This window comes from Ammospiza nelsoni, chromosome 5 (assembly GCF_027579445.1).
Source record: "Ammospiza nelsoni isolate bAmmNel1 chromosome 5, bAmmNel1.pri, whole genome shotgun sequence".
Lineage (NCBI taxonomy): Eukaryota > Metazoa > Chordata > Aves > Passeriformes > Passerellidae > Ammospiza > Ammospiza nelsoni.
Window position 1 is genome coordinate 613,029 of NC_080637.1, and position 25,738 is coordinate 638,766.

Here is a 25,738-nt window from a genome sequence, read left to right on the forward strand (position 1 = left end):
GCCCGGCGGCGCGCGGCGCTGACGTCAGCGGCGCCGTGACGTCAGCGGCGCTCGAGGCGCGTCCCGGAGCGCGGGAAGGACGAAAATGGCGGCGGCGATCGGGGGATGAGGAGGGGCCGGTGAGGGGCGGAGAGCAGGGACACGGCGGGGTCGGGGTCGAGGTTTGGATGGGGATCAAGATCAGGGTTTGGGTGGGGACCGGCACCGGTACCAGGATTTGGATGGGGACCGGGACTGGGATGGGATCGGGGTCTGGATGGGGACCGGGACCGGGATGGGATCGGGACTGGGATGGGGACCGGGACTGGGATGGGATCGGGGTCTGGATGGGGATCGAGATCAGGATCGGGGTTTGGATGGGGAGCGGGACTGGGATGGGATCGGGGTCTGGATGGGGATCGAGATCGGGATCGGGGTTTGGATGGGGACCGGGACCGGGTTCACGATCCGGATCGAGGTTTGGATGGGGGCCGGGATCAGGTCGGGATCGAGATTGGGATTGGGATCGGGATTGGAATCACGGTCGGGATTGAAGTTTGGATGGGGACCGGGACCGGGATGGGAATGACGATCGGGGTCGAGGTTTGGATGGGGACCGGGGTCAGGGTCGGGATCATGGTGGAGACTGAGGTCGGGATGGGGGATTGGGATTACGGTCGAGGTTGAGAGTGCAGTTGGGGTAGGCATTGGGATGGGAATTGGGGTCGGGGTCTGGCTGGGTATCGGGGTTGGGATCGAGATCGGAATTGAGGTTGGGGTTGGGGTTGGGATCGGGACCGGGGCGGAGTTAAGGTTGGGAATTGGGGTCGGGGTCAGGTGAGCGTTGGGATAGGGGATGGGATTGGGGTGAGAATCAGGGTGGGGAGCAGGATCAGGGTTGGGAGTGGGTTCCAGACTGGGATCGAGTTTGAGGTCGGGGTCACGGTTGGGACTGAAGTTAGGGCCAGGGTCAGGTAGGATTGGGATCATGGTCAGAGTGAGAATCAGGGCCAGGGCTGGGAGTGGAGTTGGGATCACTGTCACAGGGCTTGCAAGGGTCTTTCAGAGTGAAGAGAGAGACGAGAATGTTGACCTTATGTTCAGAAGGCTTGATTTATTATTTTATGCTATATATTACATTATAACTGCACTAATAGGAATAGAAGGAAAAGTTCTCAGAAAATTGCTAAGCTAAGAATAGAAAAGGAATGAATAACAAAGTTCTATGTCCAGGCAGAAAGCAAGAACAGCTTTGCCGTGAGTGGTCAGTAAGCATAAACATCTACAGGAGACCAACCACAGATCCACCTGTTGCATTCCACAGCAGCAGATAACCATTGTTTACATTTTGTTGCTGAGGCCACAGCTTCTCAGAAAGGGGGAAAATCCTAAAGAAAGGATTTTTCACAAAAGATGTCTGTGACAGATCAGGATCAGGTCAGGACTGGGATCACAGTCAGAATGAGAATCAGGGCCAGGGCTGGGGTCAGGGTCAGGATTGGGGTGGGGATCAGGGTCAGGATCAGGACCAGGCTTGAGCTGGGATCTGTGTGTTGGGATTGGGATTGCTGTTGGGATTGGGGTGGGCATTTTCCAGCCCAATCAATTCCCTGTTACCTGAGCTGTGTCTCTGTTCCCACCCAGCCTAGCTGTGATTCCTGCAGAGCTTCCCCTGGCGCTGTCCCCTGACTTGCAGCCCAGGACACTCATTCCCTGAGGGACCCTCCTCCACAGCTGGGAGCTCCCAGGCCGCTTTTGGGGTGTCTGCAGGGGGATCCCACCATGGAAGAGGTGGATTCCCGCTTCCTGCACCTGCTGCAGCCCATCCGGGACCTCACCAAGAACTGGGAGGTGGATGTGGCTGCCCAGCTGGGGGAGTACCTGGAGGAGGTAATGGGCTCACCCCAGAGCCCCTCGTGTCTCCTGCCCCTCTTTTTCTCCCTCCTTTTTCCTCCTTTTCTTCCTTTTACCCCTCTCTTTCCTGCTCTTTTTCTCCCTATTTTTATCCCTCCTTTTCTCTCCTTTTTGTCTTCCTTTTCTTCATTTTATCCCTCTCCTTCTTTTCTCTCTCTTTTTATCCCTCCTTTTCTTCCTTGTATTCCTCTCTTTCCCCCTCTTTTTATCCCTCTTTCTGTCCCTCTTTTTCTTTCTTTTATCCCTCTCTTCCCCCTCCTTTTCTCCTTCTCTTTCCCCTCTTTTTCTCTCTCCTTTTTCCTCCTTTTCTTTCTTTTATCCTGTTTTTTCCTCCTTTTGTCCCTCTCTTTCCCCCTCCTTTCCTCTCTCCTTTTATCTCTTTTTTTTTTATCCCTCCTTTTCTCCCTGTTATCACTCTCCTTCCCTCTCCTTTTCTCCCTGTTTTTATCCCTCTTTTGCTCCCCTCCATGCCCCAATTTCCCAGGTGAATGCCAGGGCCATCCAGCCAGGGTGGTGGCCCTGGGGACAATGACACCTTTCCCAGTTCTCTGCCACCTCCCCTCATCCCTGTCCCTGTGGCACCCCAGACCCTGCCAGGCTCAGCCTCTCCTCCCTGCCTGTGAGGAACAGATTTACAAAGAATTGCCAAAACCTCAGAGAAAACTCTTACAGTTTTATACATCTGTATGCAAACAGTAATAATAATAATAATAATAATAATGTGTGCTGACTTAAAGTCATAAAACATAAATTACATTATTGGTAGAGAGATTGAACTAGAAACACGTTTTAAAATGTGGCCTTCCAGAAGAATTTTAAAGAATTAAAATTTTAATTTAATAAATTTTAATTAAAAATTTAATTTTAGAGGGTTAAAACTGTGAAAGATGCATGGTAGCAAGACCACACGGAGTGAAAATATAAGTGATCAGTGTTAGAATTAACAGCAATATTAGAATTAACATAATTAATTATAAGCGATTAGTGTTAGAATTAACAGCAGTATTCGAATTAACATAATTAATTGTGAGTGATCAGTGTTATAATTAACAGCAATGTTGTGTGGCAGAAGCTAATAGGGTGAAAAGTATTTATAAGTAATTGTAACCAGAAAATAAGTTAGCTTTAGTAGAACAGTGTTGAGTTTTACATCTCTTAGTCTCGCCCTTCATTGAGTTGAATAATATATAACAGAACAAAACCATTTAACAGAATAAAACCTTTCCAAACACCTCTGTAAAAGCTAAACCCAAACCCTGCCTCTCCCAGCTGGACCAGATCTGCATTTCCTTCGACAACGGCAAAACCACCATGAACTTCATGGAGGCAGCGCTGCTGATCCAGGGCTCTGCCTGCATCTACAGCAGGAAGGTGAGATCACACCTGCCCCATCCCCATCCCATCCCCCTGAGCCACCCCGAGTCCCTGGGGTCACCCCAGAATTCCCCCTTGGCTTCAAATCTTTAATCTTTAATTTCAGCTCATCCTTCCGAAATTCGATCCCTTTGTAGGTGTTGGCAGCCCCAGGGAACAGCAGGAGTTTTGCTGTTCTCCAGGGTGGGATATAAATTCTGTTTTGTCACAAAATTGTGGCATGTTGGAGCTATTGGACCACAAAGCCCTGGAATGGTTTGGGTGGGAGGAGACCATGGGCACGGACACCTTCCACTATCCCAGGTTGCTCCAAATTCCAGGGATTTCCCCCAGTCTGGCCGTGGAATGGCTGAAAAAAGGGAAAAGAGCACCAAACCCCAGGGAACTGACCTCCATAATGGGAGACGGGGGGAGTCCCTCGGGTGGAGGAGCTTTCCCAGGAGCTGCTCCCCCCTTTTCCAGCCCCAGGTGCTGTTTTCCAGGTGGAACACCTGTACATGCTGGTCTGCCAGACACTGGACTGCATCTCCAAGAAAAAGTGAGTGGGATTTTCCCATCCCAGGGGGAAATTTTCCCTTCCCAGAGGGGAATTTGTCCTGCAGAATCCCTGCCCTGATCCTGGGCCATCCCCACTTCCATCCCTGCCCTGGGAGGTGCATCCCAGGTTTAGAAATGCCATCACAGGGGTAACACACAAAACCAGGGCTGCTTTTCCTTCTCATTCATGGGGATTCAGGAGTCCAAAGGAGCCTGAGGGAGACTTTTCCAAAAGGAAAATCCCTTCAGAATGTGCTGCCAGCTCCTCTGGACTCCCACACTGACACAGATGAGAGGGAAATCCCCATTGTTTTTTGGGATTTTCCCACCTGGGGGGGCCACAGCAGGGCTGGAGGGACCCTTGGCCCCCATTCCATGGATCCTGAGCCCGTTTTTCCCTAGGAGGGAGAAGCTGCCCACTTCCCTGGGCCCCGACGGCCGCGATGCCGACGCCACCTTCACGGAGAAGGAGGAGGAGGTGAGGCGGGCTCTGTGCTCCCTGTCCTGCTCCAGGGGGTCCCTCGGTGTCCCTGCCAGCTGGGGTGACACTGGGGGGGGCTTTCCTGCAGTTCCTGTCCCTGGATGACATCCCAGAAACCAGCCAGGCCAGCGTGGACATGAGGAGGGATCAGCAGCCTGCTGTAAGAGGAACCAGTTCCATTTTATGCCTCCTTTTAGTTCTCCTTTCCTTTCTTTTATTCCTGTGTTTATCCCTCCTTCCTCCTTTTCTCCTTCCCTTTTTTCCTGTGTTTCCTCTTTTTATCCTTCCCTTTCCCCTTCTCTTTCCTCCTCCTTTTCTCTTTCTTATCCCTGTTTTTATCCCTCCCTTTCCTCTATCCTTTTTCCTACTTTTCTTCCTTTTATCCCTCTTTTTATCCCTCCCTTTCTCCCTCCTTTCCTCCCCTCCATGGCACCATTTTCCCAGGTGAATCCCAGGGCCATCGAGCCAGGGTGGTGGCCTTGGGGACAGTGACACCTTTCTCAGGCTCTCTGCCACCTCCCTGTCCCTTCCCAGGCCGTGAACATCATTCCCCTGACCCCGATGTCCCTGGTGCCCCCGGAAGAGGGGGAGAAGAAGGAAAATCCCCTCCTGAGGTGCCACTCCTGGGATTGTCCTGTGTCCTCTCCCCTGGGTGGGATTGTCCCGTGTCCCCTGCCTTGCTCCAGTCCCTGGTGGCATTGTCCCGTGTCCCCTTTCCTGTTCTAGTCCTTGGGTGGGATTGTCCCGTGTCCCCTCTCCTGCTCCAGTTGGGATCCCTGGGTGGGATTGTCCTGTGTCCTCTCCCTTGCTCCAGTCCCTGGTGAGATTGTCCCTTGTACCGTGTCCCCTCCCCTGGGTGGGATTGTCCTGTGTCCCCTCCCCTGCTCCAGTCCCTGGTGGGATTGTCCCGTGTCCCCTCTCCTGCTCCAGTTGGGATCCCTGGGTGGGATTGTCCTGTGTCCTCTCCCCTGCTCCAGTCCCTGGTGGGATTGTCCCTTGTCCCCTCTCCTGGTGGGATTGTCCCGCGTCCCCTCCCCTGCTCCAGCCGGGGTCCCTCAGCACAAACACACAATCCCTGCTGGGATCTGGAGGAGCACGACGATCCCAGGACGTGTGTGGCCATCCAGGCCATTCCCGTGCTGCTGGGCTGGCCCAGGGGCTGTCCCGGGGGACGCTGGGGACACTGGGGACAGTGTCCTGCCGTGTCCCCGCAGCCGGCGCGGCGAGGTGCTGGCCAGCCGCAGGGATTTCCGCATGAACACCTCCACCCCCCACGCCTCGGGCGCCTTCCTGCTGGAGCTGGCCGGGCTCTCCCCCACCCACCCGCAGCAGGAGCAGCAGCTGGGCACAGCCACAGGTACCGGGGGCTCTGGGGCGGCCCTGTCACCGTCGCTGCCACTGCCAGGGCTCACTGTCACTGTCACTGTCCCCAGCAGCGGCTCCGGGATCCAGCCCCGCCGAGTGTCCGAGCGCTGGCACGGCCCTGGTGCGGGCACTGAGCTTCCGCGAGGAGGCAGGTGAGGGGTGGCACCTGCCAGGTGTCCTGGGGTCCCTCTGTCCATCCAGGGGGCTGCAGAGGAGGGTGAGGGTGAATTCATCCCTGCCAGGAGGGGATGGTCAGGACTGGGCTCTGCTCCCAGGGAACAGGGATGGGAGGAGAGGGAACGGCCTCAGGGTGGATTTTGGGGCATTTCCTCCTGGAAAGGGCTGTGCAGCCCTGGCACAGGGGTGAGGTCCCTGTCCCTGGAGGGGTTTAACATCCCTGTGCATGTGGCACTTGGGGACAGGGTCAGTGGTGGCCCTGGCAGTGCTGGGAACGCCTGGATTTGGGCTCTGGGGGATTTTCCAACCCTACCAACTGCACCATTCCCTGCTCCTGCCCTCTGCTGCCCCTGCCCTGGCAGGAGGAGCACCTGGGGAGATTCCTTGGCAGACAGGGTGGGAATGGGGGGTCCTGGAAGCTTCTCCAGCCTCTGCCCGTTCCCACCCTTCCAGGTGATGCAGGACCTGACGATGACGACGTTCCTGGGGTCCCCCTGGGGGATGACATGGAGGTGACCCCGGTCCCCAACGAACACATCGTGGCTCAGAGGGTCTGTGTGGGGCAGGGGCTTGGGGTGCTGCCTGTGCTCCTTCCCTGGATCCCCTCACTCCTTCCCTGGATCCCCTCACTCCTTCCCTGGATCCCTGGAGCCCCTTGTTCTTCCCTGGATCCCCTCACTCCTTCCCTGGATCCTTGGAGCTCCACAGCCCCTCACTCCTTCCCCAGAGCCTCGTGTTCCTTCCCTGGACCCCTGGAGCCCCTTGTTCCTTCCCTGGAGCCCCTCACTCCTTCCCCAGACCCCTGGATCCCCCCACCCCAGCCCTTCCCTGTCCCCCCATCCCTCACTGTCCCTCTCCATGTCCCCCCATCCCTCACTGTCCCTCCCCGTGTCCCCCAGAACTTGCCCCGGACCCGGGGGTACATCCTGCGGGAGAGACTCCCCAGCCAGGACCCCAAAGCCCTCAGCAAGGTAAGGGGGGGCCTGGAGCCAGGGAGATCCCAAATCCGGGCAGGATGGGACCTCTGGGATGCCCCAGAGCCCCTGCCCATCCTCACCCCTGTGCCAGGAGGAGCCCAATCCATGGCAGAGCCTCGACCCCTTTGGAGACTCCGAGGAGAAGCCCTTCAGGAAAGGTATTTCTGGGGAAACTGGGCAGCTCCAGGGGAGCAGGGACGGCATGGCCCAGGTGGGTCATCCCTGGCCACGTGTCCCTCAGGGTCCCCAGCCCCACAGCGGGTCATTCCCAGCCCCACATCCCTCAGTATCCCAGCTCCATGGTGGGTCCTTCCCAATCCCACGGGAGGATCACTCCTGGCTATGTGTCCCTCAGTGTCCCCAGTCCCACAGTGGGGTATCCCTGCTCCCACAGGGGGACGTTCCCAGCTCATGGAAGGTCATTCCCAGCCCCACAGGGATTCATTCCCAGCCCCACATCCCCATCCCCATGGCAGGTCCTTCCCAGCCCCACAGGGGGTCACTTCCAGCCCCACTGGACATTCTCAAGTGTCCCTGTCCCCACGCTGGGTCATTCCAGCCCCGGGACATCCAGAGGGGCCCCTTCCCAGCCCCTGGGGGTGGCCGCACACCCGGTGTCACCCGTGTCACCCGCAGGGAGGCCCTTCCTGGTGCCACACGGCCTGGACGATGTGGTTGGAGGCAAGAGGAAGAGGAGGGGCCCGAGGAAGCTCCAGGATTTCACGAGATGGTTTTCTGCAGCCTGTGAGTGATTCCTGTGGGATTGGGATCCAAAAGGATTTAAAAATCTTTAACAGAAGGATTTAACAGCCCTGTGCATTTGGCACTTGGTGACACGGGCAGGGGTGGCCTTGGCAGTGCTGAGGGAGCTTGATGGGCTCAGAGGGCTTTGCCAGCTTTGATAAATCCATGGGATTTCCATCCAATGATTATTCCTGATCTGCTCCCCCCAGACAACAACGTCACAGAGGGCCGGAAAACCAGGAGGAAGGGCCCCACCTTTGCAGGTGAGGGGACACGGGCAGGGACACATTCCCTGTCCTGGGGGACACCAGGGACTGGATCCTGCAATGGGGTAGGAAGGAGGGGAATGACACCCCAAAAGTGGGGAGGGAGGAGCACCAGGGACTGGATCCTGCAGTGGGGAGGGCATGCAGGGGAAGGACACCCCAAAACTGGGGGCAGTGGACACCATCTCCTGCAAAGGGGAAGGGCCTGGGATGCCTGGGGGGGGGGGTTCTGCTTTGGGGGGGCACAGAGGAGCCACCCCAAATCCCTGTTTCCAATCCTGCAGACCTGGAGGTGCTGTACTGGCGGCACTTCAAGGAGCGGCTGGCGGCGCACAGGAAGCTCCAGAGACGGGGGGTGAGTGGGGTGCGGGCTAAACTGGGGGGCTGGGGGGCTCCAGCACCCCCTTGCCATGCTCAGGGGGGGCTCAGGGCTGTTCCTCCCTCCAGGAGCTGCTGAGGGAGCTGGAGCCGGAGCTGGAGCAGGAGCGCGGCGCTGAAAGCGAGGATGGGGCAGGTGCTGGAACCCAAAACCCCAAATCCCCCAGCCTGGGGAGCCTTTCTTTCCTTCCTGGGGGTCTGGGGGGGGAACCCAGAAGGTTGGGAGGGGGTCTTAGGGGGCACTGAGGGGGGCTCAGGGGACACTGAGTAGTGTCCCCATGCTGGCAGATGGGGATGATGATGATTTTGTGGAGCACGAGGACATGGAGCCTGAAGCGCCAGAGGAGCTGGAGGAAGGAAACCTGGGTGAGCTGCTGACCCTTCCCTCCCCAGTTCCCTGGCCTGTCTGTCCCTGAGGGTCCCCTGTCCCTCCCATGGGGGTGGCTGGGTGCTGTCCCCCACTCTGGTGACCCCTTTTCCCACAGACCCCCCTGAACCTGGCTACGAGGAGCTGGTGCGCAGGAACGTGGTAGGTGCTGAACGTGGGGACCTGGGGGTGACTCCAGAGGGTCAAGGCTGGGGTGTCCCCAGGAGGCTTTGGGGTGTCCCCATTGCTGTCCCTGTCCCCAGGAGCTGTTCATGGCCAGTTCCCAGAAGTTTGCTCAGGAGACAGAGCTGTCGCAGCGCATCCGGCAGTGGGAGGAGCGCGTGGAGCCGCTGCTGCAGGAGCAGGCACGGAGCCAGGCTGGGCTGGGGGCTGGGGGACACTGCTTGGGCTGGACTGAGGGCTGGGGGGCACTGCCTGGGCTGGGCTGGCACCTGGGGGACACTGCCTGGGCTGGGCAGGGGGCTGGCACTGCCCTGCTCACCCCTGAGCCCCACTGCTCATACCTGAACGCCCAGTATCCACCCACTCTGAGCCCTCTGCCTTTCCCTGCCCACCCCTGAGCACCCCCCTGCCCCTCTCACTCCACCCCTAACCCTCCCTGTCCCCTCACACCTGCAGGAGTCCTGTGCTCCCTTCCATGTCCATGGGTAGGGGCTGGCACTGACAGGGTCAGTGCCACTGACAGGTGGCACTCCTTGTCACCTCGCTGTCCCCCAGGAGACCTGTATCCATTCAATGTCCAAGCCTACGGGCTGGCACTGACCAGTGACACTCCCTGACCCTCCCTGTCCCCCAGGAGAGCCGTGTCCCCTTCGATGTCCGTGCCTACAGGCTGGCACTGACCAGTGACACTCCCTGACCCTCCCTGTCCCCTTGCCGTCCCCCAGGAGAGCCGTGTCCCCTTCGATGTCCGTGCCTACGGGCTGGCACTGACCGGGCGCTGTGCGGAGCTGGGCCGGTGGCACTCTCTGGCCAGCCTGGTGGCCGGGCAGCCCCCGTTCGAGGTGTGCCGCTACCTGCTGGCCTCGCTGCAGCTGGTAAGGCTCTGGGGGCTCTCCGGGGGGTCACTGGGCATGCCAGGACCCTCTCCCAGCCCCTGTCCCCTCCCCAGGCCAACGACGCGGAGGTGGAGCTGGCGCAGGAGCCGGGGCTGGAGGCGGCGCTGGACACGGCGCGGCTGCGGCTGCTCTCGGCACGCCCGGCACACGAGAGGTTCCAGCACTTCCAGCTGCCCTCCCAGAGGGACCCCGGGCCCCAATAAATCCCCCCCCACGCTTTGCTAAGGCCTGGCCTCTTCCCTGGGGGGGATGGGGGGGTGTAATGGGATTTGGGTGCACAGGGATTGTGGGGAGGGGCTGGGGGGTCCCTCTGCCCACCTGCCTTTTGTCTCCCTTTGGAAAGGGGTCACTTCACTCACCTGTGCAGAGCCCCCTGCCCCACGGGACACTCCTGGGGGGCTGCAGGGGTCTCTCCCTGCCATGTGACACTGCTGGGGGACACTGGGGTCTGGTGGGGGTGCCTTCACCCACCCACATTCTCGCCCTCACAGGACACAGCTGGGGGGGTCCCTCCACCTGCCCACTCTAAATCTCCCTCACCCCAGACCATTCCTGGGGACACTGGGGGCTATCAGGTGTCCATTTCTGCTATGTGACAGCCCTCAGAGGGTGTGGGCTCTGTCCCTCCCACAGAACACACCTGGGGGACACTGGAGGTGTCAGATGTCCCCCTCTTTGTGACACCCTTGCAGGGTGTGGGCTCTTTCAGGGCTGTCTCTCCCACAGGACACACCTGGGGGCTGTCAGCTGTCCTCCATGTGCCACCCCTGCAGGCTCTCAGGGCTCTGTCCCCCCGTGGAACACACCTGGGAGACACTGGGGGTGTCAGCTGTCCCCTTCTTGCCATGTGCCACCTGTGAAGGGTGCAGGCTCTGGCCCTCCCACAAAACTCACCTGGGGGACACTGGGGGCTGTCAGGTGTCTCTCTCCTGCCATGTGACACCCCTGCAAGGTGTGGGCTCTGTCCCTGCCATGGGACACACCTGGGGACACTGGAGGCTGCCAGCTGTCCCTTTCCCCTGCCATGTGCCACCCCCACGCCCCAAATCACGACAGACCCCACTCTTTAGGGGGGTGTCACGGCCGTTTATTGCCCATCCGCGGCGGGCAGCGGCTCGTAGGCGTCCATGTGTCCCCTGACGCTCCGCGCCACCTCCTCGGCCGTGCGGGAGCGCCCGTAGCAGTCCCGGAAAACGCCGTCGGGATCCACGAGGAACGTGAGCACCGAGTGATCCACCACGTAGTCCCCGTCGGCATCGCGGGGCCCGGCGCTCACGTAGACGCGGAAGGCGCTGGCGGCGGCCCGCACCTGCTCGGGGGTGCCGGTGAGCCCCAGCAGGCGCGGGTGGAAGTCCCGCAGGTACCGCTCCAGCGCCGCCGCGTCGTCGCGCTCGGGATCCACGGTGACGAAGAGCGGCTGCAGCGGCGGCAGCGCCGGGTCGCGCTCCAGCAGCTCCACGGCGCGGCTCAGCTTCTCCAGCTCCTCGGGACACACGTCCGGGCAGTGCGTGAAGCCGAAGTAGAGCAGCACCCAGCGGCCCAGGAAATCCGCCTTGCTCCGCGCCGCGCCCGCCGTGTCCCGCAGCTGGAAGTCGCCCTGGCCCAGCGCCAGGCGGCGGAGCTGCCGCAGGCGGCGGGAGCGCCGCTGCCGCTCCTTCTCGTGCCGCGCGTACAGCCAGCCCGCCGCCGCCGCGCCCGCCACCGCGCCCGCCACGCACAGCCGCTGCCGCAGCGGGAGCCGCGGGGCGCCGGGGGGCACGGCCAGGCGGCGCCGGGGCTGGCACCGCGCGGGGCACGGCCCGGCGGGGCACGGCCGCGGGCACAGCCGCGGGATGGGGCGCAGGGACCGCAGCATCGCTGGGGCTGGGGAGAGGACGAAGGGGGTCAGGGGGTGGGAGCTGCCCCGCTGTCCCCGCCCCGCGGTGGGTTTGGACCCCAACCCTGTCCCCCGAAATGCCCTCTGACTCCTCATTTCACCCCTCCTGATGCTCTTGGACCCCAACGCTCTTCCCCAAATGTCGCCTAACCAATACACTGCTGCTCTTGGAGCCCTCAGTCTGCTCCCCAAATGCCCCCCGACTCCTCATCCCACCCCTTCTGATAACCTTGGACCCCAACTCTGCCCTCAAATACCCCCTGCCCCCCGTGCCCTGCTGCTCTTTTCCCCCAGCCCAAATGCCCGCTGACCCCATCCCTGTCCCTGCTACTCCCGGACCCCGCTCTGCCCCTCGGACGCCCCCCGGCCCCTCATTCCCCCCACCCGCCGTGTGCAGCCCCCGCTGACCTTTGGGGCCTCCGCCCGCTCCCCTCGCGCCCCGTCGGCCGCCGGTGCTGCCGGAACCGGATATACCGGAGGGGGCGGAGCCACTGTGGGAAAGGGACGGACCACGGCTAAATGGGGCGTGGTCTGTAGCCTGCGCTGCCAATGTAGGCGGGGCGTGGTCAAAATAAGGGGCACGGTCAACGTGAGGGGCGTGACCGGCCCTCGTGCACTCCCCCCTTTCACCGCAAGGTGGCGCCACCGCCCCGCGCCGCGGCCCTGAGACTCGTGGTAGGGGAGTGAATCGCGACATGGCCCCGGCATCGCGATCATCGCGGTTTATTGCGAGTCCCGGCACGGCCCGGGCAGGGCTCCCGACGGCACGATGGTCTCGGCCACCAGCGGCGGCGGGTCCCGGGGGGGCTGCGGGCCGAGGCACAGCGCGTCCTGCAGCTCGCGTCGGCCCTCCGCGTCCAGGGTGCCCTCATGGTGCACCCGCAGCCAGGGCTCGCCTGAGGGAGGGGCACGGAGGGGTCATCGAGGGCTCCGATCCCCCCAGATATCCTCCCCGACCGAGGGGCACAGAGGGGTTATCGGGGGGCTCCGATCCCCCCAGATATCCTCCCCGACCGAGGGGCACAGAGGGGTTATCGGGGGGCTCTGATCCCCCCATATTCCCCCCAGCCAGGGTGCACCCGCAGCCAGGGCTCGCCTGAGGGATGGGCACGGAGGGGTTATCGGAGGGCACAGGGAAGCTATGGGGGTTTCGGGGAGCCCCCCTCACCTGCCCGCAGGTGCTGCCCGGTGCCCACCAGCAGCTCGGCGCCCACGCGGGGGTTCACGGGGTCCCCGGCCCGCGAGCGGCCCGCGCCCAGGCCATGCAGGACCCGCGCCAGGGGCAGCGCCCGCACCTGCTGCACCCAGCCTGGGGGAAAAGGGGGTCAGGAACGTGGGGGGACAGGGACATGGGGGGACAGGGACACGGGAGGAGGACAGGGACATGGGGGGGACAGGGACATGGGGAGGACAGGGACATGGGGAGGACAGGAACATGGGGGTGTCAGGAACATGGGAGGAGGACAGGGACATGGGAGGAGGACAGGGACATGGGGGGGACAGGGACATGGGGGGGACAGGGACACGGGAGGAGGACAGGGACATGGGGGGGACAGGGACATGGGGGGGACAGGAACATGGGGGTGTCAGGAACATGGGAGGAGGACAGGGACATGGGAGGAGGACAGGGACATGGGGGGGACAGGGACACGGGAGGAGGACAGGGACATGGGGGGGACAGGGACATGGGGAGGACAGGGACATGGGGGGGACAGGGACATGGGGGGGACAGGGATATGGGAGGAGGACAGGGACATGGGGGGGACAGGGACATGGGAGGAGGACAGGGACATGGGGGGACAGGGACATGGGGGTGTCAGGAACATGGGAGGAGGACAGGGACATGGGAGGAGGACAGGGACATGGGGGGGACAGGGACATGGGGGTGTCAGGGACATGGGAGGAGGACAGGGACATGGGGGGGACAGGGACATGGGAGGAGGACAGGGACATGGGAGGAGGACAGGGACATGGGGGTGTCAGGGACATGGGAGGAGGACAGGGACATGACGGGGACATCTCAGCCCAGGTGGGTCAGGATACGGGCATCCCCCAGGGATCAGGATCAGCCCAGGGATGGGGTGCAGGGGGCACAGATGAGGACCCCCAGAACACGGGATGGGGAACCAAGGACCCTAAGGGGCAGGGGGGTTTGGGGACCCCCAAGCACAGAGCATGGGGGGCAGGTGAGGACTCTCAGGGTGGGGGGAATAACCCAGAGGGGTCTTGAGCATCCCGGGGAGGGGCAAAGGGATGTCAATGGACGGGGGCAGTGGGAATAGGGGGACCCTCAGCCCCCCGGAGGGGCACGGGGTGAGGGGAGGGTGCAGGATTTGGGCTGGGGTCCCCTCTGACCTTCCTGCGGCGCGGGCAGCTCCTCGCACACCTTGGCCTCGCCCAGGAGCCGGCGGCGCTGCGCGGGGGTCCCGGCACAGAGGCCCCGGGCGGTGTCGGGGGGCACCCCCTGCGCCCCCAGCATGGCCTCGAACGTGCCCAGGGCCGAGCCATCGTCCAGAGCCCGGGCCAGGCGCTCACGGCCCTGCTCGGCCCCCGCGGCCATCCCGCACTGCCACAGCAGCACCCCGCCTGCAGCACCCCAAAAGGGACAGGGCTGGGACCCCCACAGGGACCCCCACTCCTGGGGAGCCCCAAACCCTGCCCCACTGTCCCTCTGTGCCCCCAGCCCCGCTCGGGACAGGGAGGAGGGGCGGGGGCAAGGGAGAGGGACAGGGACCCCATGAGGGGGCAGAGAGTGTGAGGGGGACCTCAGGATTGGGACAGGACACAGGACCCCTGTCTGCAGACCCTGGCCCCCCCCGTGTCCCCCCGTGTCACCCACTGACCCAGGGCCGTGACCAGGTGTCCCAGGTTGGGGGGCCGCCCCCTCCCGTGTCCCCTCCCGTGTCCCCGCACTGACCCAGGGCCGTGACCAGGTGTCGCAGGTCGGGGGGGCCGCCCCCTCCCGTGTCCCCTCCCGTGTCCCCCCGTGTCCCCGCACTGACCCAGGGCCGTGACCAGGTGTCCCAGGTTGGGGGGGCGCCCCCTCCCGTGTCCCGCACTGACCCAGGGCCGTGACCAGGTGTCGCAGGTCGGGGGGGCCGCCCCCTCCCGTGTCCCCTCCCGTGTCCCCCCGTGTCCCCGCACTGACCCAGGGCCGTGACCAGGTGTCGCAGGTCGGGGGGCCGCCCCCTCCCGTGTCCCCCCGTGTCCCGCACTGACCCAGGGCCGTGACCAGGTGTCGCAGGTCGGGGGGCCGCCCCCTCCCGTGTCCCCCCGTGTCCCCGCACTGACCCAGGGCCGTGACCAGGTGTCGCAGGTCGGGGGGGCCGCCGCCCCCCAGGCACTGCAGCGCCTCCAGCACCTCCAGCGCGTTGCCCACGGCGCGGCCCAGCGGCTGCTCCATGCGGCTCAGCAGCGCCGCCGTGCGGATGCCCAGGTGGGCGCCCACCTCCACCTGCGGGGACACCCAGGGGGGACAGCGGGAAAGGACAGGGATGGGCAGGGACAGGGACAGGGAACAAGCAGCGATAGGGACAGGAGGAGGGACCGGAGCAGGGACAGGCAGGGTCAGTGGGAAGGAGAACAGACAGGGACAAGGGACAGCAGGCAGGGAGTGTGGGCAGGGACGGGACACGTGGGGACACGGACAGCCAGGGACAGGGGCAGCGGGCAGGGTCAGGAACAGGAGCAAGGACAGGAACAGCGGACAGGGACAGGAGCAGGGACAGCGGGAGGGGACAGCGGGCAGGCACAGAGGACCGTGACAATGGGAGCGGACGGCGGGCAGGGCAGCCGGGCGGGGGTCCCGGGGTCCCCGAGGTCTCACCAGGCTCCGCGCCAGCTCCCGCGCGCTCTCCTGGGTGCGGTACAGCGCCGCCTCCCCGAACTTGACATCGAGCACCAGCGCCGAGAGCCGCTCCGCCGCCTTCTTGCTGAGGATGGAGGCTGGGCCGGGCGGGCCGGGGGGGTCACCGCCTGCCTGCGCCCCTCCCGCGCGACCCCCCGCGTCCCCGTGGCCGTACCGGTGATGAGGGGCAGGCTGTCCACCGTGGCCGTGACGTCGCGCAGCCCGTAGAGCACCCGGTCCGCGGGCACCAGCTCCGCGCTCTGCCCCACGATGCAGCAGCCCACCCGCGCCAGGATGCGCTGCATCTGCCGGAGCCGTGTCCCGGTGGGACCCCATGGACACCCCATGGACACCCACACAACCCACGGGCACCCCATGGACACCCCATTGATACCCCACTGACACCCCACTGACATCCCACTGACACCCCATGGACACCCCACTGACACCCCACTGACACCCCATGGACACCCCACTGACACCCCATGGACACCCCATGGACACCCACACAACCCACGGGCACCCCACTGACATCCCATGGACATGCCACGGACACCCCATGGGCACCCCAAGGGCACCCCTCATCTTCTCCTGCGCCCTTTTGGGACCCCACAACCCGTTGGCACCTGTACCCCATCACTACCCCATGGCATCCACCCCCATGGACACCTCACAGTCACCCCCCAGCCCATGGACACCCCCCGGGTGCCCCAGAGGGACCCCACCATCACCCCCCACCCCTCTGGAGCCCCCCGAGCCCGGCTCCTGCAGGGTGTGAGGGTGCCCGCGGTGTCCCCGTCCCTCACCCATCACCCCCCGTCCGTCACCTCCTCGGGGCTCTGGGACACCCGGAATCCGGGAATGGCCTCCAGCTTGTCCAGGGTGCCCCCGGTGTGGCCCAGCCCGCGCCCGCTGATCATGGGCACCTGCGGAAGGGCACGGGTGGGCACAGGTGGGGCTCGGGGACCCCCCCGTGCCCGCCCCATCCCCGGGTCCCCCTCACCTTGCAGCCGCAGGCGGCCAGCGCGGGGGCCAGGGCCAGGCTGACCTTGTCCCCGACGCCGCCGGTCGAGTGCTTGTCCACCAGCAGCCCGTGCCAGGCGGGCGGCCAGGCCAGCGTCCGGCCAGAGCCGGCCATGGCCCGGGTCAGGGCCAGCGTCTCACCCGCGTCCATGCCCCGCAGCCGGATGGCCATCAGCATGGCGCCTGCGGTGACAGCGACTGGCTGCGTGTCACCTCCCCGCTCCCCTCCCTGTCCCCAACCCGACCCGTGCCCGCAGCCAGATGCCATCTGCGTGGCACCCGGGGGCACCGCAGTGCCCTCCCCAGGGCCCGCACCCATCCACATTCCCTGGCCGTGACCGTCTGCCACATCCTGGGGTCCCCCCTCTCTCACCCCCATCGTCCCCTGCTCATGACCCCCTGCCATGTCCTGGGGTCCCCTCTCCCCCCCATGGGGTCCCCCAGCCGTGTCCCCTGCCCAGGACCCCCGGCGCATCCCGGGGTTTGTTTCCCTTGCTGTCCCTCCCTCTGCTGGGACCGCCCGCTGCCCCGGTGTCCCCTGTGCCCGTGTCACTCTCCTGTGCCCGTGTCACTCCCCTGTGTCCATGTCACTCCCTTGTATCCATGTCGCTCCCCTGTGCCCGTGTCACTCTCCTGTGTCCGTGTCACTCCCTTGTATCCATGTCACTCCCCTGTGTCTGTGTCACTCCCCTGTGCCCGTGTCACTCCCCTGTGTCTGTGTCACTCTCCTGTGCCCGTGTCACTCCCCTGTGCCCGTGTCGCTCCCCTGTGCCCGTGTCGCTCCCCTGTGTCCGTGTCGCTCCCCTGTGTCCATGTCGCTCCCCTGTGTCCATGTCACTCTCCTGTGCCCGTGTCACTCTCCTGTGTCCGTCTCACTCTCCTGTGTCCGTGTCATTCCCCTGTGTCCGTGTCACTCTCCTGTGCCCGTGTCACTCTCCTGTGTCCATGTCGCTCCCCTGTGCCCGTGTCACTCCCCTGTGTCCATGTCACTCTCCTGTGCCCATGTCACTCTCCTGTGTCCGTCTCACTCTCCTGTGTCCATGTCGCTCCCCTGTGCCCGTGTCACTCCCCTGTGCCCGTGTCACTCCCCTGTGCCCGTGTCACTCTCCTGTGTCCGTGTCACTCCCTTGTATCCATGTCACTCCCCTGTGTCCATGTCACTCCCCTGTGCCCGTGTCGCTCCCCTGTGCCCGTGTCGCTCCCCTGTGCCCGTGTCACTCCCCCGGCCATGTCCCCCCGGCTCTGCCCGCGCTCCCCACCCCGTCCCCGTCCCATCGGCGCATCCCGCCGTGTCCCCGTCCCGCTCCCTCCGCTGCCCTCCCGCCCCCGGTGTGTCCCCCGTCCCTCCCGCCCGCACCGATCTGTCCCTGCTGCGCCGTGCCCTCGGTGACGCCGCGCACGAAGCTCCGGATCTCGGCGTCCTCCAGGCGCTCCCCGTCCCGCTTCTTGCGGATCAGGGTGGGGAGAGGGCTCGGGGCGTCCATCCCTGTCCCGGACAGCCGGCACCCCGCTTTGGGGCGGGGGGAACCGCGATGTGGCAGCGGTCACAGCCCCAAGTGGCACCGGCGGCACCGGAGCCCGCACGGTCGCACCCCGAAGTGGCACCGGTGGCACCGGAGCCCGCAGGGCCGCGCCCCGGTTGCTCAACGCCGCCAGCCCGAGCCCGCGGGGCCGCTCCTGCCCCGGGGCTGCCGGGACCTGCCCGGGGCTGCCCGGCTGGCCCCGTGCCCGGCCCGGCCCCGTGACTGCTGCCCGCTGCCCGCGGGCGGCCAGGCGGCTCCGGCCGTGGACTCTGAGCCCGGGACAACGAGCGGGGCACGGGAGAGGCCGCGGCGGGGGCGGCACGGGGGTGACACGGGGGCTGACACGGGGGGGTGGCACGGGGGGGTGGCACGGGGGTGGCACGGGGGTGGCACGGGGGGTGACACGGGGGTGACACGGGGGGTGGCACGGGGGTGGCACGGGGGTGACACGGGGGTGACTCGGGGGTGGCACGGGGGTGGCACGGGGGTGGCACGGGGGTGACTCGGGGGTGACTCGGGGGTGGCACGGGGGTGGCACGGGGGTGGCACGGGGGGTGACTCGGGGGTGACTCAGGGGGTGACACGGGGGGTGGCACGGGGGTGACACGGGGGTGACACGGGGGGGTGGCACGGGGGTGACACGGGGGGTGACACGGGGGTGACTCGGGGGTTGCCCCCGGGTCCCTCATTCGCCCCGGACACTCGCAGGTGATGCCCTGCCAGGGATCCCCCCATCGCACAGATCCCACAGAGTGGGGGGACCCCTCAAGGCGCGGCGCTGGTGCACGTCCCCTCCCCGTTCGGTGTCCCCAGAGCCCCCCATGCCCCGAGGTCCTGGGTGGGATGGGACTGGAGCTGGGAGGGGGGCGGTAGCACATCCCTCACCCCGGCACCTCCCACCCCACCGTGGGTTCCCTTTCCGTGGTTTAGCCACGGTCCCCCTCGGGATGGGCCAAGCGCGGCTTTAGGGGAGCCCCGGCCCCCGTGCGACGCAGCGGGACAGAAGCAGAGCGAGCGAGCGAGCGAGCGCTGCTGCGGGTCGTGTTTGTCACGCGCTGGCGGCGTCACCCGCGTCCCCGCTCTCCTACAGCTGCAAGTCCATCACGGGGACCACAGACTCCGAGTGGCGCACGCCGAAGGTCTGTCCTTGTTTGCGGTCCTGCGGGAGGACGGAGGCGGTGTGAGGGTGGGGGGCCGTGGCTCCTGCCCCTGTGTCCCTGTGTCCCTGTGTCCCCGTCCCCGTCCCCGCTCACCGGTTTGGGGTAGTAGTCGCTGGGGCTGGGCGTGTTGGAGGTCAGGCGGGAGGGGGTCCGCCCCACTATGGTGCAGCGGGGGGCCCGCTCCATGTACAGGTTGGTGTCCACGATGCAGTAAGTGTTGGGTCCTGGGGTCTGCGGGGACAGGGGCGGGGGGCGTCACCCCCTGGACACCCCACACCCTCGGTACCCGGAGCCCCTGCACCCCACACTCGGCCCCCCGCAGTCGTGGCAGCCCAGACTCCTCGGTACCCCAACGCCGCGGACCCCTGGCACCCCACACTCCTGGTACCCTAGCCCCCCGGGACCCTGATACCCCAGATCCCAGTCCCCCGGCCCTCCCAGTCCCTTTGCACCTGATCCCCCAGCCCCCAGCCCCCCAGCCCCTCCAGTCCCCTCAGCCCCACGTTTTTATCGTCGTCGAAGATGCTGCGGCCTCGCCCTGCCATGGTGTACTGGGGGGTCGATGTCTTGTCCACCAGGCGGGGGCCCACCACGGGTGGCAGCTGGTAGGTGGCAGGGCCTGGGGAGGGGACACGGCTCAGGGGGACACGGGGCTTCACCCCCGCATGGTTTGGGGGGGAAAGCTCAGCCCCGGGGTGCTGGGCGGGTCAGAGCAACCGGGGGATGTTGGGGAGCCCGGTCTGGTTCGGGGGAATGGGGGATCCCAGCCCGAGGAGGAGATGGGGGGCCCAGCCCAGAGGAGATTAGGGGGTCCCAGTCCAGTCCAACACAGGGGAATGATGGGGATCCCGGCCCAGGTGTTGGAGGTCCCAGCCCAGCCCCAGGGAGATGTCGGGGTCCCAGCCCCACACGGGAATGATGGGGATCCCAGCCCAGCCCCACACGGGAATGATGGGGATCCCAGCCCCACACGGGAATGATGGGGATCAGCCCAGGTGGGTGTTGGAGGTCCCAGCCCAGCCCCAGGGGTGTGTCGGGGTCCCAGCCCCGGGGGTCCCCTCCCGCCCCCTCTCTGTCTCACCTGGCGTCTGCTGGGGTTTGTCCGGGCGGGTGCGGGACCGCACGGAGCAGGCGGGGGCCGAGGGCAGGGTCACCCTGGTTGCCTGCTCCGGGGAATAATAGGCTGCAAGGGGCGAGCGGGGTCAGCGCCGTGAGCTGCGGGCACCGCGCGGGGCTCCCGCCGCCGGGGCTGCGGCCACTCACTCACTACTCACTCATTCGCTATTCGCTCACTCACTCCTCACTCACTCACTACTCACTCACTCCTCACTCACACACTCACTCACTCACTCACTCATTCGCTATTCACTCACTCACTCCTCACTCACACACTCCTCACTCATTGGCTATTCACTCACTCACTCCTCACTCACTCACTCCTCACTAATTCGCTATTCACTCACTCACTCACTCACTCACTCACTACTCACTCATTCGCTATTCACTCACTCACTCCTCACTCATTCTCTATTCACTCACTCACTCACTCACTCACTCACTCCTCACTCACTCACTCACTCACTCACTCACTCACTCACTACTCACTCATTCGCTATTCGCTCACTCACTCCTCACTCACACACTCACTCCTCACTCACTCACTACTCACTCACACACTCCTCACTCACTCACTCCTCACTCACACACTCCTCACTCACTCACTCCTCACTCATTCGCTATTCACTCACTCACTCACTCACTCCTCACTCACTCCTCACACACTCCTCACTCACACACTCCTCACTCACTCACACACTCACTCACTCACTCCTCACTCACTCCTCACACACTCCTCACTCACACACTCCTCACTCACTCACTCACTCACTCACTCACTACTCGCTCACTCACTCACTCCCTCACTCACACTCACTCCCTCACTCACACACTCACTCCTCACTCACTCACTACTCACTCACTCCTCACTCACACACTCACTCACTCACTCATTCGCTATTCACTCACTCACTCCTCACTCACACACTCCTCACTCATTGGCTATTCACTCACTCACTCCTCACTCACTCACTCCTCACTAATTCGCTATTCACTCACTCACTCCTCACTCACTCACTCCTCACTCATTCTCTATTCACTCACTCACTCACTCACTCACTCACTCACTCCTCACTCACTCACTCACTCACTACTCACTCATTCGCTATTCGCTCACTCACTCCTCACTCACACACTCACTCCTCACTCACTCACTACTCACTCACACACTCCTCACTCACACACTCCTCACTCACTCACTCCTCACTCACACACTCCTCACTCACTCACTACTCACTCATTCGCTATTCACTCACTCACTCCTCACTCATTCGCTATTCACTCACTCACTCACTCACTCCTCACTCACTCCTCACTCACTCACTCACACACACTCACTCACTCACTCCTCACTCACTCCTCACACACTCCTCACTCACACACTCCTCACTCACTCACTCACTCACTCACTCACTACTCGCTCACTCACTCACTCACTCCCTCACTCACACACTCACTCCTCACTCACTCACTCACTCACTCACTCACTCACTCACACTCACTCACTCACTCACACTCCCTCACTCACACACTCACTCCTCACTCACTCCTCACACACTCCTCACTCACTCCCTCACTCACACACTCACACTCACACTCACTTACACTCACTCCTCACTCACTCACACTCACTCCTCACTCACTCCCTCCTCACTCCCTCACACACTCACACTCACACTCCTCGCTCACTCACTCACTCACTCACTCACTCACTCACTCACTCACTCCTCACTCACTCCCTCCTCACTCACTCACTCACTCACTCACTCCTCACTCACTCCCTCCTCACTCCCTCACACACTCACACTCACTCCCTCACACACTCACACTCACTCCCTCACACACTCACCCTCAGTCCTCGCTCACCTGGCCCGGGGGTGTCTCCGGCCCGCCGCTCCCGGGGCCGGCCGCCCATGGTGAAGGCGGGGCCGCGCTCGGGGCCGCGGGCGGTGCAGCCGGCGGGCACCAGGTACTGGGGCCCGGGGGAGCGCTGCTCCTCGGGGCCCTCCAGCCTCATCCCGAAGCTGTAGGCGGGGGCGCGGCGGCCGGAGGGGTCGCGCTGGTCTTTGCCTGGGGGCGGGCAGGGGCTCGGTGGGACTCGGCGCCCCCGGCCCCCGTCCCCCGCGGGCCCCGCGGCCCCGCACTCACCGATGCCGCCGGGGACGCCGTACTTGGGCCCGGGGCTGCCGTACACGGCCGAGGTGGGTCCCCGGGGCCGGTGCGGCCTCCAGGGCATCACCCAGCCGTGGTTCCGCATGGGGGGTTCTGCTGGGGGCGCCTCGGGCTCGGGGGGAGACGCGGGGGCCCCCGGCGCGGCGGCCCGGGGCGAGCGCAGCGGCGCCGGCATGCGGGCACGGCCGTGTTGGTGGCGGCGGCGCCCCGGTGACGAGTGACTCTGCGGGGCCGCGGGCGGCGGCGGCGGCCGAGGGGTGGCCGTGGTGTCACAGCGCCCCGGGGTTCCAGCGCCTCGTCCCCTCCGCGCCCAGCGACAGCGGCGGGAAGGAACGCGGGGAGCCCCGTGGGTACATCCCGATGGGTACACGCCAAAAATACACCCCATGGATTGACCCCCAGAACCCCCATTCATACACCCCAAAGGGTGCACCCCAATGATAGACCCCCCAAATACACCCCACGGGTACATCCCAATGGGTACACCCCAAAATACACCCCATGGATAAAGCTTTGCACCCCCATGGGTACATCCTAATGGATACACCCCAAAAATACACCCCGTGGGTACATCCCGATGGGTGCACCCCAAAAATACACCCCGTGGGTACATCCCGATGGGTGCACCCCAAAAATACACCCCATGGGTACATCCCAATGGGTACACCCCAAAATACACCCCATGGATAAAGCTTTGCACCCCCATGGGTACATCCCGATGGGTGCACCCCAAAAATACACCCCATGGATACATCCCGATGGGTGCACCCCAAAAATACACCCCCTGAGTACATCCCGATGGGTGCACCCCAAAAATACACCCCGTGGGTACATCCCGATGGGTGCACCCCAAAAATACACCCCATGGGTACATCCCAATGGGTACACCCCAAAATACACCCCATGGATAAAGCTTTGCACCCCCATGGGTACATCCCGATGGGTGCACCCCAAAAATACACCCCATGGATACATCCCGATGGGTACACTCCGAAAATACACTGCATGGATAAACCCTGGCACCCCCATGGGTACATCCCAATGGGTACACCCCAAAAATCCACCCCCATGGATACATCCTAATGAATACACCCCAAAAATACCATGGATTGACCCCCGGCACCTCCATGTATGCATCCCAGTGGGTTCACCCCATGGATACACCCCCAAAATACACTGCATGGGTGCATCCCATGGATACATCCCAATGGATAGACCCCAAAAATACACCCCATGGCTGCACCCCTTGGACCCAGTATCTGACCCCCCAGAACCCCATATGACCCCCCTGGACCCCGTGGAGGGGACAGGAGGGACATGGAGACACAGGAACACAAGGACAGGGGGACAGGAGGGGACAGGAGGGGACAGGAGGGGACAGGGGAACATGGAGACTTGGATGTGAATGACACATGGGGGACATGGGGATATATTGGGGGACATGGGAAGAGCACGGGGACACAGGGAGACGGTGAGGGGACATGGGGACAGGGGGGACACAGGGGATGTGGGGACATGGGAATATGGGGGACACAGGAGGACAGGGGGACATGAAGACAAGGGGGGACATGGGAACACAGAAACTGGCAGAGACCCCAAGGGGCTGCCTTGGGGACACCCCTGGTTGTGTCCCCCAGGGGGAACTGAGGGTCCCTGTCCCCTGTTGGTGTCACCCGTGGGGTGCAGACACAGCAAAGGGACACGGGGACATCGCGGTGCTTCCGTCACTTTATTGGGGGGTCTCCATGTAGGGGGGGCTGGGTGTGTGGGGTGGGGGTGATCCAGGGGTTGGGGGGTGCAGGGGGTGGGAATTGGGGGGTGGGACAGGGGTTTGGGGCTCTGGGTTTGGGGGAGGAGGTTAAGGGGGCAGGGTTTGGGATTGGGGTGCAGGGTTTGGGATGGGGACAGAGGTCCAGAGTTTGGGGGCTGGGGTTCAGGGGTGCTCAAGGGGCTGGGACTTGGGGGGCAGGACACAGGGTTTGGGAGAAAGAGTGTGGGGCAGGGGTGTGGGGTGTCGGGGTCTGCAGATGGGATTTGGGGGCAGGGTTGGGAGCAGGGATTGGGGTCTGGGATGGGGTTTGGGGAAAGGGATTGGGGTCTGGGATGGGGTTTAGGGGCAGGGATTGGGGTCTGGGATGGGATTTGGGGGCAGGGATTGGGGTCTGGGATGGGATTTGGGGGCAGGGATTGGGGTCTGGGATGGGGTTTGGGGGCAGGGATTGGGGTCTGGGATGGGGTTTGGGGGCAGGGATTGGGGTCTGGGATGGGGTTTGGGGCAGGAATTGGGGTCTGGGATGGGGTTTGGGGCAGGGATTGGGGTCTGGGATGGGGTTTAGGGGCAGGAATTGGGGTCTGGGACAGGTTTAGAGGCAGGAATTGGGGTCTGGGACAGGGTTTGGGGCAGGGATTGGGGTCTGGGTTGGGATTTGGGGACAGGGATTGGGGTCTGGGATGGGGTTTGGGGGCAGGGATTGGGGTCTGGGACAGGTTTAGGGGCAGGGATTGGGGTCTGGGACAGGATTTGGGGCAGGATGCAGGGTGGGGGTCAGGCCCCACAGTCGGGGGGCCCCCCTAGGCCGGGTATTTGCAGATGAAGGGTTTGCGCTCCCCACAGGCCTCGCCCTCCCAGGCCATGAACCCTGCGGGGACACGAGCCAGGGCTGGGACAGGGGACACGGGGACACTCTGACAGCCCCGGAGCCCCCCTGACCCCTCATTGTCCCTCCCGGGCACCCCCTGCCCCCCAACCCTTGGGTCCCCTCACCAGCTGAGTCCTCCCGTGTGGCACAGGGCTGTCCCCGTCCCCAGCCCACTGTCCCCAGCCCCGGCTCCCAGGATCCCCTCACCTGCCGAGTCCTCCATGGCGATGCAGGGATGTCCCTTGGGGCCATCGTCCCCCTCCCAGGCCAGGTAGTGGCGCGGGGACCCGTCAGCCCAGAGCCAGCCCTGGCGCTGTGACAGGGACACAGGGACACAGGTGGGACAGGTGGGACAGGGGCACAGGGGGCACAGGGGGACAGCAGAGGGGGACAAGGGGACACACAAGCAGACAGGTAGAGCTGCACAGGAGGCTCAGGACACCAGGATGGCACATAAAGGTGTGGCAGGGCGGGCTCGGGGCAGGTTTGGGCACAGGGACGCAGGCAGGGTCAGGCAGGGGACACCGGGGTGGCACATGAAGGTGTGGCAGAGCGGGCTCGGGGCAGGTTTGGGCGCAGCCAGGGGACACCGGGGTGGCACATCGGGGTGTGGCAAGGCAGGGTCAGGGCAGGTTTGAGCACAGGGAGCGCAGGCAGGGGACACCGGGGGACACCGGGGTGGCACATCGGGGTGTGGCAAGGCAGGGTCAGGGCAGGTTTGAGCACAGGGAGCGCAGGCAGGGG

At 64.0% G+C, this 25,738-nt stretch overlaps 4 protein-coding genes across 7 annotated transcripts; 1 reads left to right on the forward strand and 3 right to left on the reverse strand.

The window, feature by feature from the left end:
• Positions 1-60: 60 nt before the first annotated feature.
• Positions 61-9,862, forward strand: NCAPH2 (non-SMC condensin II complex subunit H2). 4 transcript variants are annotated; one of them, XM_059472826.1, is made up of 21 exons: positions 61-119; positions 1,624-1,869; positions 3,163-3,264; positions 3,750-3,805; positions 4,207-4,282; positions 4,374-4,445; positions 4,820-4,899; positions 5,500-5,642; positions 5,719-5,802; positions 6,281-6,378; positions 6,727-6,798; positions 6,896-6,962; positions 7,441-7,548; positions 7,758-7,811; positions 8,099-8,169; positions 8,244-8,328; positions 8,481-8,558; positions 8,678-8,721; positions 8,823-8,924; positions 9,468-9,617; positions 9,692-9,862. In XM_059472826.1, the coding sequence occupies exons 2-21, from the start codon at positions 1,762-1,764 to the stop codon at positions 9,839-9,841; spliced, it is 1,800 nt and encodes a 599-aa protein (XP_059328809.1). In that variant the 5' UTR covers positions 61-119; positions 1,624-1,761; the 3' UTR covers positions 9,842-9,862. The 4 variants fall into 4 exon arrangements, with proteins under 4 accessions (XP_059328809.1, XP_059328812.1, XP_059328811.1 ...); XM_059472829.1 differs by having other exon boundaries at positions 8,262-8,328; XM_059472828.1 differs by having other exon boundaries at positions 5,722-5,802.
• Positions 9,863-10,703: 841 nt separating this feature from the next.
• LOC132073040 (protein SCO2 homolog, mitochondrial) lies at positions 10,704-11,493 on the reverse strand. Its single transcript, XM_059471726.1, has one exon. The coding sequence runs from the start codon at positions 11,491-11,493 to the stop codon at positions 10,726-10,728; it is 768 nt and encodes a 255-aa protein (XP_059327709.1). The 3' UTR covers positions 10,704-10,725.
• A 728-nt stretch (positions 11,494-12,221) lies between these two features.
• Positions 12,222-18,056, reverse strand: TYMP (thymidine phosphorylase). Its single transcript, XM_059472830.1, has 9 exons — positions 17,742-18,056; positions 16,365-16,567; positions 16,189-16,287; positions 15,537-15,666; positions 15,341-15,459; positions 14,806-14,968; positions 13,870-14,100; positions 12,683-12,823; positions 12,222-12,410 (listed from the first exon to the last, which is right to left on the reverse strand). Exons 1-9 carry the CDS (start codon positions 17,866-17,868, stop codon positions 12,238-12,240), a joined length of 1,386 nt encoding a protein of 461 aa, XP_059328813.1. The 5' UTR covers positions 17,869-18,056; the 3' UTR covers positions 12,222-12,237.
• An 809-nt stretch (positions 18,057-18,865) lies between these two features.
• Positions 18,866-22,440, reverse strand: CIMAP1B (ciliary microtubule associated protein 1B). Its single transcript, XM_059473273.1, has 6 exons — positions 22,332-22,440; positions 22,050-22,253; positions 20,149-20,250; positions 19,571-19,686; positions 19,161-19,298; positions 18,866-19,066 (listed from the first exon to the last, which is right to left on the reverse strand). The coding sequence occupies exons 1-6, from the start codon at positions 22,438-22,440 to the stop codon at positions 18,992-18,994; spliced, it is 744 nt and encodes a 247-aa protein (XP_059329256.1). The 3' UTR covers positions 18,866-18,991.
• Positions 22,441-25,738: the final 3,298 nt, after the last annotated feature.